The 12,500-nt window shown below is 39.6% G+C and overlaps 1 protein-coding gene across 6 annotated transcripts in view; it reads right to left on the bottom strand.

The window, feature by feature from the left end:
- The window catches only part of LOC136836102 (uncharacterized), a 199,560-nt gene that overhangs the window by 114,468 nt on the left and 72,592 nt on the right, over positions 1-12,500 (bottom strand). For 2 of the 6 annotated variants that reach the window (XM_067100087.1, XM_067100086.1), the window contains one exon: positions 12,497-12,500. This exon is cut by the window's right edge and continues 46 nt beyond it. The exons of the other annotated variants lie outside the window; for them this stretch is intronic. In XM_067100087.1, coding sequence (XP_066956188.1) covers positions 12,497-12,499 — 3 coding nt within the window. In that variant the 5' untranslated portion in view covers position 12,500. The remainder of the gene's footprint in view (positions 1-12,496) is intronic. 6 annotated transcript variants of the gene reach the window in all.

Below are 12,500 nucleotides of genomic sequence, written 5' to 3'. Positions count from 1 at the left end.
TTTTTTACTATTCTCGATATTATTACCGTCATTACCATTATTATGAATACTATTTTTTTTCTACATCTTCAGCAACTGTGTGGATATTGCCGATTATCATTTTTGATCAGGTTATCTCATGTCTAGACTGTGTATTGTCTCTACTGTGTATATTATTATTATTATTATTATTATTATTATTATTATTATTATTATTATTATTATTAACAAAAACTGACGAAAATAATCTGAGATGGTTTGCACATGTGATGATAAAAGCAAAGTAGTACATATGGATGCACTTGGGCGAAGACCTGTTCGATGTCCCTTGTATTCAATGAGAAGGGAGTTCGATGAAGGCCTTACGCCTCATGGGAGTTCAGGCAGAGCAATGGACAAGACCAGGAAGAATGGAAAGAAATCGTTTTACGCCTAACCCAGTAAAGGGAAAAAACGCCTTCGTGCTGATGATGAAATCCTGAGAGTGAAAAGTGAATCCTTGTATGAAATCCTGATAGTGAAAAGTAAATCCCCGTATCTGCGTAATTACTGTACCACACTGCATGTTAATCAATCTGTTAAGCGTGATGAAAACAGGCGCGTAAAAGTCACTTTAATAATAATATTAATAATAATAATAATAATAATAATAATAATAATAATAATAATAATAATTTTTAAACACGAGAAGCAAGAGTGGCTGTCCTTGTGCGTAATAATAATAATAATAATAATAATAATAATAATAATAATAATAATAATAAAAACAACACAAAGAGTGGCGTGTCCATGTGCGTAAAAGTCACAAAATAATAATAATAATAATAAAACAACTTGCAACTCCTAGCGTCCCTTTAAACACGAAAAGCAAGAGTGGCGTGTCTCGTACACGACAATACTCCACCACCTTTTACTCCAAAACGGCAACCCCCCTACTACTACTACGACTCCTAATACCATGACCACCCCTCCACCAGAGCGAAGCCCCTCCGCAACACTGACGTACGAAGGAGCCGCGAGGTATTAAAACCGGCTCGAGTTGTGGCCACGGCGGTCTTGGGTTGAACTTCCTCATGGGGGAAGTTATTCAAGTGGACTGGACACCGTCTGGGTTACTTATATTCGCCTCGTCAAAATTCTTTTCCTGCATACGAGGTGGACCTACAGCTCCCGAATCAGGACCGGTGTGTGGAATTCCGTGTGGGGCGTTTTATAGTAATTATTATGCAGGTGGGTCTGACTGCCCTCTGCAGGTGGACGATGCTTTGCAGAATCGACAATCCTGCCAAACTCTACCGCGGGTAACGGATGTCTAATGTCTACAGTCTCTGCTTCCTTTTTGGTTACAATAATACAAAAATGGAAAGGAACAAACGCCGAGGCGAATTCCTTCACCCGCCACTGGCAATTTCCGGTCCTTTATTACCTGTTTCATGTTGTCCAGAACGACTCAATCTCATCCTCCTTCCGGCAGTCATCCTTGCAAGGAGTTTTGCTACGGTTGCGACAAAATCATCGGATATTTGCAGGATCTATTTTGTAGTCCATGCGAAATAGATCCTGCAAATCTATATAAAATAGAGCCTGCAAATCCTTACAAAATCTATACAAAATACCACATGCAAATCCATATAAAATCTATACATAATAGTTCCTGCAAATCCATACAAAGTCTATACAAAACAGATCCTGCAAATCTATAAAAATAGATCCTGCAAATCCATACAAAATAGACCCTGCAAATCTATAAAATATAGATCCTGCAAATCCATACAAAATCTATAAAAAACAGATCCTGCAATCTATAAAAAAATAGATCCTGCAAATCCATATAAAATCTATACAAAGCATATCCTGCAAATCCATACAAGATCTATACAGAATAGATCCTGCAAATCCTTTACAAAATCTATACAGAATAGATCCTGCAAATCCTTACAAAATCTATACATAATAGATCCTGCGAATCCTTTCAAAATATATACAAAATAGATCTGAAAATCCTTACAAAATCCATACAAAATAGATCTTGCAAATCCTTATAAATTTTATACAAAATAGACCCTGCAAATCCTTACAAAATCTATACTAATAAACCCTGCAATTCTTACAAAATCTATACAAAATAGATCCCGCAAATCCTTTACAAAATCTATACAAAACAGATCCTGCAAATCCATAAAAAAAATCTATACAAAACAGATCCTGCAAATCCATACAAAACAGATCCTGCAAATCCATAAAAAATCTATACAAAACAGATCCTGCAAATCCTTAACAGAAATCCGCATCGCCCCATTCACTTCGCATTCCTTACTATTTACCAGAGAGGAGATTTTAAGCCTCAAGGAGATTCCAATTCCTTTAGGTATTAAAAGGTCCACTTTTTCACAAGAGCAGTGACCATTCAATCGGCTGTGACAATGACAATTCTTTTTCTTCGGAGCCGGCCAAGACGACGGCTGTCGAGAAGTTTCCTTTCTCTCCGGAGACTAGGAACCTTTGGAGAGTACCTCTCCCCATATATGGGATCAATGTATACAGAACAGGCGTTACCTGCAGTACTTTCTAAAACCTACACATTTCGACGATTAAGAACATCCTTCTCTCTCTCTCTCTCTCTCTCTCTCTCTCTCTCTCTCTCTCTCTCTCTCTCCGGGGAAGACCCATTCATCAGATGTTGCCTGTGTTTCTACAATGCATTTAAGGCATACATATACAACCTTGGAATTCTCAAACTACCTACTTGAATGATTATAGGCATCTGTTTCTCATTCTCCCAATTCTGTTTTTGTTACAGCATCTGACTAAGACGTATCCAAACCTTGAAACTCTCCAGAACTCTCTCTCTCTCTCTCTCTCTCTCTCTCTCTCTCTCTCTCTCTCTCTCTCTCTCTCTCTCTCTCAAAGCAGCCACATGAAGGGTCAAGGGGTCAGACTGACAAGCCAGTTCTAGACGCACACTGACAGTAAAACGGAGCCATAAAAACAATCCTTAGTTTCTTTTTCATGGACCAAGACCAATTTAAAACTCTATTCCAGTAATCCTTGTTGCAAGGCTGACCCATTCACGAAATTTCACTGAAATTCAGCCCTAACTTTCCGAGATACTTTGGAAACAGGTACGGCTGAACACAACCACCGACCACTTTGATGGCTGACGATAATTTAATGAGGAGCCAACAATATGTTTAATTGGCACTGCCCCACTCGTAACTACAGACAGCTATAGTGCTGACTTCAATCATAAGTACGGACAACATTTTGTCAGTGCTAAAATTATCACATTAAATAACCTTTGACCCTAAACTTCAAATCTTGGCCATCTTACTTCTTCCTGATGAACATCCCACTCTTCGGAAGCTTGAATTTCAAGTCAATGGGCCCTATGGTGGGGTTGTTCCACATGGACAGGGTTCATCTTCTGAGTAATATGATAATAATAATAATACACAATCTCCATTCTCGTAATTACTTCCTTCAGGGAATTATGGGTTTCTCAATTATTTATTTTTTCTACTACTGACAACCTTCGGCATTCTCTGCCTGTTTCCGTTTTCCCTTTTTACAACCTTCCATCATTCAGGATGGCAGATCCAAAACTTTCCTAGATCCAAGTCCCACTTTGGACGGCAAAATGTCGAAAGTCGTAATTTCTCCAGGATAATAAAACCATCAAACGAATCGACAGCCAGATGGCGAAGGTGTAAGCTCTGCTGGATGGAGTTGGGGGGGAGGGGTTGGAGAGGGGGGGAGGAGGATGGAGAGGGGAGACGGCCAGTGCATTAGAGCCAAAACTGGTTGCATACGCAAGAACAAGCAGCCCTGTAAAGATGGCAGAAGTGATCATGACAACGATGACGCTCGTTCATAAGACTGAATGATAACGAAATACTGGTACAGGAGTTACAATAACGAAAGTAAATAAAATTACAACAATAGTCACACACAAAAAAAAAAACTACTCAAATCATTACAGCAATAGCAGATTTTGCTGGGAGTTTTACCTTGGCTACTACTAAAATGTGGAATAATTTGCCAAGTACAGTTGTGGAATCCTCCGCTCTCCAAATACCTACAAGCAAGAAGCAAAGTCATTCCTTTTCCCTCTTACTTAAATATTTACCTCCTTTTCCCATGAAGAGAGAAACGAAAGAAATCTGTGTTAAAAACCATTACGACAAGACAAGCCACAAAACAGACGAGTTCGACAAAAAGCTATCATCATCTTCCCGTTAAGATCGGCCTATCCACCCTCCTCCTCATCCATCAGAGCCAACCGTATCTATCCATCCTCCCTCTTCTTTCATCCTTCTACCTGTTCCTTCTTCTCTACTGAGCCTCACCTCCTTACCTGAGGAAAGAGGGGTGTGGCCTGTCTACCTGGTTGGCTAGTGATAGAATCATGGGCTCTTCCAAAGTACATAAAGTCTTCGGGGAAGAGGTCAAAAGTCTAGAGGTTACGCGGGACTCTCTCTCTCTCTCTCTCTCTCTCTCTCTCTCTCTCTCTCTCTCTCTCTCTCTCTCTCTCTCTCTCTCTCTCTTGCGACGATGCAAAGCTGCAAAAGCGGGAAAATGTGTTAAAATCATAATCTTTAATTCTTCCGTCTTTAAGTGAATAAGGACCACCAGAGAGAGAGAGAGAAGAGAAGAAAGAAGAAGAAAGAAGAAGAAGAAAGAAAGAGAAACAACAGGCAATCACTAAAGGCAGAAAGACAAGAAGAGGAGTCCCTCGTGCCAAAGGGCAAGGGTATCCTAAATTCCTTCTACTACTAATCTGCGGGGCAAGATGTGGCAAATGTAGGACTGATGCCCTTTTGGGGCATAGGAACTCCTCCTCCTCCTCCTCCTCCTCTCCTTCTTCTTCTTCTTCTTCTTCTTCTTCTTCTTCTTCTTCTTCTTCAGGCACCATCAAGGAAAGGATTTGTGCCCTTGCAACCTAACCTGGCAAGAGTGTAAGGTTGAACGCGACTAGTATTTCTACTATTACTACTCCAATCCACCACCACTACTGCTTACAATTCTCCAGTCTCCTTGCCACTGCCACCGAAGGTCTGGTGTTTGTAAGGGGTTGGGTAATCACATCCATCGGTGGAATTATCATATAACGGCACTGGAGACGCCGTCTGCCTCTCTCTCTCTCTCTCTCTCTTTGAAGTGTGTAAGTGTGCATGTGTGTGTCTATGGGGGGCGCATGCGCGCTTTATTAGCCATCTACGAGTTTACATAGTTCGAGAACTACGTGAAAACAATCCAGCCCCGAAAGCTGTTCCATTTTATATCTAAAAGACCATCGATGATTCCTCAGTCCCACTACACCCCCCCAACGCCACAACCATCTCAGTAACAGCATACAAGCCCGTCTATACAGATACAAAAAGAAATGGACAGAAATACGACATCCAATTCTCCAAGAGGAGGGTCTGTTGCTTCAAGCTTGCGGGGTTAAGCACCTATGAAGGGTCTATCTTCCTCCGACACCCGTCCTCTGTTTTTTCCTTCGTGCTGAGATAAACAAGTCCACTGGAGGCTGCCTGAACAGATGAATAACTTCTGTAGAACTAGGCAACGAGATAGCATAGTAACACGAAAAGTAAGAATATTCTCCGTGTGAAATAAGTTATAAGGTAGTAGGTATTATTATTATATTATTATTATTATTATTATTGTGTATTATTCAGAAGATGAACCCTATTCATATGGGCAAGCCTACAGGGGACATTGAAATTCATGCTTCAACGGCATGGCATCTACAATAGAGAGGACAAGAGAGAGAGAGAAAGAAGAAAGCAGAGAGAGAAAAGTTACCTCCTTAATGGCATTCTTGGGATATTGCGCAGATTCTCATTACTCATTGGGCGCTATACCATGAAGAGATGCCCAAACAAGGGAAGGGGTAGGATTAGCAGAAGAGCGCTGATGCAATACACAGGATTTATGAATCAGAAATACACCTGATTTGTGAATCAGCATACCGGATTTATGAATCAGAAATACACCTGTTTATTAATCAGCAATACACCTGATTTATTAGTCAGCAATACACTTGATTTATTAATCAGCAATACATCTGATTTATTAATCAGAAATACCCCTGATTTATTTATCAGAAATACACCTGATGTATTATTCAGCAATACACCTGATTTATGAGTCAGCAATACACCTGATTTATTAGTCAGCAATACACTTGATTTATTCACCAGCAATACACCTGTTTATTAATCAGCAACACCCTGATTTATTAAGCAGCAATACAACTGATTTATGAATAAAAAATACACCTGATTTATGAATTAGAAATGCACCTGATTTATGAATCACCAACACACCTGGTTTATGAATCAGAAATACACCTGATTTATGAATCACCAACACACCTGGTTTATGAATCAGAAATACACCTGATTTATGAATCAGAAATACACCTGATTTATGAATCAGCAACACACCTGATTTATGAATCAGCAACACACCTGATTTATGAATCAGAAACACACCTGATTTATGCATCAGAAATACACCTGATTTATGAATCAGAAATACACCTGATTTATGAATCAGAAATACACCTGACTTATGAATCAGCAACACCCTGATTTATGAATCGCAACACACTGATTTTGAATCAGAAACACACACTGATTTATGCATCAAAAATACACCTGATTTATGAATCAGAAATACACCTGACTTATGAATCAGAAATACACTTGACTTATTAATCAGCAATACACTTGATTTATTAAAACTGAGGAAACTGTCATTATCAGAAGCTGTTAATAAAACTCTTACACCAGAAATCACATGAACAAAGGATATTCCTCGTATAATCTTGGAACTAAAACGCAGCTAAACGGGGGGAGGGGAGAGAGAGAGAGCTAAAGAGAGAGAGTTAAAAAATTCGCGAAGGTTAAGTGAAGACCCGTGTCGGTTACGACCAAACTGCATGTAGCCAAAAGAACTCGGATAAATAATCAAGTGATACCGAGGCTACTTGACTCCTCCTCCTCCTTCAGGTTTGCTCCTGCTACTACCTCGTACCTCAAGGGGTTGCTGCTGCTGCTGCTCTTGGCCTTTACTACTACTACCACTACTACTACTACTACTACACTACTACTACTACTTGACCGCTGCTGACCACTTCACAAGAGAGAATTATTCTCCTGGCAGGTTTGCAGCCGATAAACAGAGGTCTTATCCACTCGCAACATCCCAACAGGTTCTGCTGGCAATGAAGCGCGCGAGCGCGCACACACAGAGAGACATAATATATACATGCGTATATGTATATGTTTGTGTTTTATTTTTTTTTATCTAGAACCATTTTCAATTTGGCGCTGATGTTCAAAGCGGTTTTTGTGCAGACAACTGACATATCTATGCAACGGCCACCCACCTTACTAGTGACCATACCCAACATCTTATATTCCGATTCATGCTCCAATCACATCCACTCATTCAAGCGAGAGTTACCTCTCTTTCTTGCTCTATATTTTCCTATGGCTACATTTACTTTCACGTTCATACCGTACCTTGAGAGTTATCCTTTAGTATAGTTTCGAATCGCTGTTGCCTAGAATCTTTCTCTACACTGCACTGGTTTTCTCTTGATTCCCTTCCCTCCACTTCCACGTGAAATTCCTCGCTTTCTCCTCATACTAATCAATTGTGGTTGATATTCTTCACCTACTCCAGAGTAAATTCACTCGTCTCACTCTGCAGTAGTAGAAGGAACTAATTACACTGACAATTACATAGTGAATTTGCGTCTCAAAGCATCGCTCTGAACAGGGCTAACAGGAATATAAGATCAGATCTCGCAACAGCAGAACTTTCTGACCTGATCGCCGGGGATCTGACCAATAACTCAGTGCCATAGGGTCTAGCTGTCCCAAAGCTTACTAATATAAACGTAGAATCCGGACGACAACTCAAGGACAAAAATTTTGACAAGACTTATGTAACACAAGATAGAGAATGGGAAGGGGGCAACAAGATGAAAATTCAAACATTAAATTTAGAGATTACGAAAGATAAGAAGGCTAACACAATTCTCAAAATTCAGAGGCCATATTCGACAAGAGCAGAGTGCAGTGAAGGTGGCCTTATATATTCGACTAGAGCAGAGTACAAGAGTACAATGAAGGAGGCACATATATTCGACAAGAGCAGAGAGCAGTGAAGGAGGCCATATTTGACAAGAGCAGAGAGCAGTGAAGGAGGCCTTATATGTTCGACAAGAGCAACGTGCAGTGAAGTAGGCCATATTCGACAAGAGCAGAGTGCAGTGATGGAAGCCATACTCGACAAGAGCAACGTGCAGCGAAGGAGACCTTATATACAGAGAGCAGCGAAGGAGACCTTATATGCAGAGAGCAGTGAAGGAGGCCTTCTATATTCGACAAGAGCAACGTGAAGTGAAGGCGGCCTTATATATTCGACAAGAGCAATGTGCAGTGATGGAGGCCATATTCGACAACATTTCAGTGAAGAAGGCAATATTCAACTGGAGCGAACTTTCAAGTGTAGTCGAAAAAAAAAAAACACGACAGAAACCAATTAAAATCTGGCAACCTGGAATGTCCAGCTCATCTCCCCGCGAATTCACTGGACCGCAGAAAAGGCCGTATTTCAGACATGGAACGCTGATCAGAAAGTATGTCATTAATGGGAACGTTAAAAAAGAATATCGGATCTAATACTCGTTATGTCTGAAGTCTGACAGGTAAATGGAAATAACTGAAAGCTTAGATCTCGACTGAAACGCAACACAACTCCATGTAAGGTTACGGAAATTTATATACACTCATTTTGGGTATTCTGCTGTCAACTGTGGTCGCTGGGAGTGAATCGCGTGAATTAATGGAACGTTGATGAACACGTGGGATGATGCCCCCCCCCCTCCAAAAAAATTAAAAATATGAAAAATATGGCAAGGATAGATACCAGGAATGGTAGGTTTCGTCGACAGATAAAAAAAAAAACTACAAAAAAAACCTTCCCGATTAGAATACTGACACTTACAGCACTCCTCATGGCCCCAAAATAAAGTCTATAACTAAATCTAAGAGTAAAATAAAGGTCAATGACTCAATCCACGCGTTAAATGGAGTTTATGACTCAATCCAGGAGTTAAATAAAATCTATGACTCAATTCAGGAGTAAAATGGAGTTTATGACTCAATCCTGGGGTAAAATAAAATCTATGGCTCAATTCAGGAGTAAAATAGTCTATGACTCAATCCAGGAGTTAAATAATGTCTATGACTCAATCCAGCAGAAAATTAAAGTCTATGACTCACTCCGGGAGTAGAATAAAAGTCTATGACTCACATCAGGAGTAGAATAAAGGTCTGTGACTCAATCCAGGAGTTAAATAAAGTCTATGACTCAATCCAGGAGTTATATAAAGTCTATGACTCAATCCAGGAGTAAAATAAAATCTATGACTCAATCCAGGAGTAAAATATACCCTGTGACTCAATCCAGGAGTAAAATAAACTCTGTGGCTCAATCCAGGAGTAAAATAAAGTCTATGACACATTCCAGGAGCAAAATACAGGTTTATCCCTCAATCCAGGAGTAAAATAAACCCTGTCACTCAATCGAAGAGTAAAATAAACTCTGTGACTCAATCCAGGAGTAAAATAAAGTCTATGACTCACTCCAGGAGCAGAATAAAGGTCTATCCCTCAATCCAGGAGTAAAATAAAGTCTATGACTCAATCCAGGAGCAGAATAAAGGTCTATCCCTCAATCCAGGAGTAAAATAAAGTCCATGACTCAATCCAGGAGCAGAATAAAGGTCTATCCCTCAATCCAGGAGCAAGTAAGTCCTATGACTCAGTCCAGGAGTAACGCAAAGTCTATGACTCAATCCAGGAGTTAAATGAAGCCATACCGAAACCCACAGATGCGTCCAGCCAACAAAACACAAACATCCTCCCTATTCTCGACACCAGCCAATAAAAGTAGGATTCCTGTTAAATGCTAACAATGTTAATGTCCGTCCATCCTACGGGGTATAAAGGAGTCTGGCCGTTGACACGGAAGGTCGTAAAGTCTATCGGAGTCCTTCTCCTTGTAACCGCGATAACCACTCATCGCTTTGGAACCAGTTCTGCTGAGAGAGAGAGAGAGAGAGAGAGAGAGAGAGAGAGAGCTCGAATTCCATGAATAAAAATACCGAGAAAAAAATTGCATTTTCTTCACAATTTTAATTCTTCGCCCGTTTCTTTCTAGAGACATGGTGTTTGGTAGTGCGTAAAGCTTGCTTGCCTCACATGCAAACACACTTTACACATACACATATATATGTATAAAAGCGTGTAAAAACAAAAAAATATATATATATCGGTGTCAATGACCTTAGGTTATTACATCACTCAATTTATACCTCTCAAGACAACACACACACACACACACTATATATATATATATATATATATATATATATATATATATATATATATATATATATATATATATATATATATATATATATATATGTATATATATGTATATAATGTGTGTATATATATACATATACTGTATATACATATATATATATATATATATATATATATATATATATATATATATATATATATATATATATATATATGTATATATATATATATATATAATATATATATATATATATATATATAATACAAATATAGACACACACATGAAGAGATGCTTCAAAACTAGGAACAGGTCCGACAAAACCCCAACAATTTTATTACCATTTTTAGGGAGGATGCTAACTCCATACAGCCGACTGTACTCTGCTATTAAGGATCGCCTACGCTCGCTCCAGGTATATATCCCTCTAACCCAGGACCCACTCAAGTAAAGAATTTCAGCCTCACATTAAGACCGAACAGAAAAACTAAATCAGGTAAAATCAAACTAAAATACCAAACAGCAGTCATCTCTGCAATACCTTAAGAAAATAAAAATATAAAAAAATTGGTGACATGATCGTGCATTGCGCTACTGCGTCTGGACTAGCTATGAGACGAATGGATTTTGGAGAGAGAGAGAGAGAGAGAGAGAGAAGGCTCTTTGAAGAATAAGCCAGGCAAGAGGGTCTGAAGGAAAAGACGACTCAAAGGGTTTACAGGAGGGCGCAGAGCTTGTGTCTTACGTCAGGTTAAAAGGGCGATTTGGCCAAACGCCGACGATACAAAAGAAATTCCTAGTTTTGCCTTCGCGAAATATATTAGAATGAGGTTGTGCGTTCAACCGTGTCCGTCTATCTCCACATAACTCAGAACGTTACGGATGGATTCTAACGAAATTTTTTAGACTAGTGGGCTGTGGCCCTATGAAACTCTCACTAGGATTTAATAGAAAATTTTGGCCAAAGGGCAAGCGCTGGGAACTATGAGGTCATTCAGCGCTGAAACGGAAAATGATTTTTAGACAAGTGGGCTGTGGCCCTATGAAACTCTCACTAGGATTTAATAGAAAATTTTGGCCAAAGGGCAAGCGCTGGGAACTATGTGGTCATTCAGCGCTGAAACGGAAAATGACAGCAAAACGGTTCGAAAGGTGTAATAGGAGGAAAAGTTTAACAGGAGGAAAACATCGAAGTTGCACTATGAATCAATTGTTAAGAGAGGGTGGAAACTATGATGGAAGAAAGAGAATGTGAACGGAGGTACAATAAAAGGAATGAAAGGGGTTGCGGTGAATTTGGTTTTAATCCGATGATAATGTCATGAACGAGTGACCCAAGACAAATTGAATAAACAGGTAAATGGCAAACTGACAGATGGCTAAAAATGCATCAATCCTTTAAAGAACGAATAACCGCCATGCCACTGCAAACAATTCAGCAATGCACGCAACTGAGCAAGCATTCCGCTCTCCACAGCAAGCACAGAGTTTGAAGGCTTTCATATCGACTAATCCAACCTTCGCATATTTACTACCGTCATTCTTTCTCAAACCGCTTCCGACAGATTTTGGAACTCTGGCCACTACTGGACCGAAGGCAATTTTAACGCCTACCAAATAAGCATCCTTTCAATACAAAAAAAAAAAGAGAGTGCTTCTGGAATTACCTGCGACAGACCGCCATGCTTACACGCGGAATGAAAACGGAAAGCCTTACTCTAATAAGATTACTATTTTAAGATGAATGACTGCCCACATGCGCACTGGCAAACTTTACGCCACCTTAATAATCTTCGTTGCAATTACTTTCAAGATCTCCACTATTGCAAACCAACTACTGGCAAGCAAATACTAAGACCTGTCACAGACAAAAAATAGCAGTTACACTGTCATATTATCCAGTAGTGTTATACCGTTCTTGTTTCTGTGACTCACCCTCCCTCTCCTTTCCAACTCAAGTGTGTCTGTTCCAACTCAAAGGCTTGATATGTGAGGGAAAATTGAAAATTGCCCTTCACATCATTCGAAAGGTTAACAGAGCAAGAGATAACTATACTGGCACATTACTTAACTACAATCTCGCCGCCATGACAGGAAATGCACTCACCATT

This window comes from Macrobrachium rosenbergii, chromosome 56 (genome assembly GCF_040412425.1).
Source record: "Macrobrachium rosenbergii isolate ZJJX-2024 chromosome 56, ASM4041242v1, whole genome shotgun sequence".
NCBI classification, from domain to species: Eukaryota; Metazoa; Arthropoda; class Malacostraca; order Decapoda; family Palaemonidae; genus Macrobrachium; species Macrobrachium rosenbergii.
This window is presented reverse-complemented; position numbering and strand designations above follow the sequence as displayed.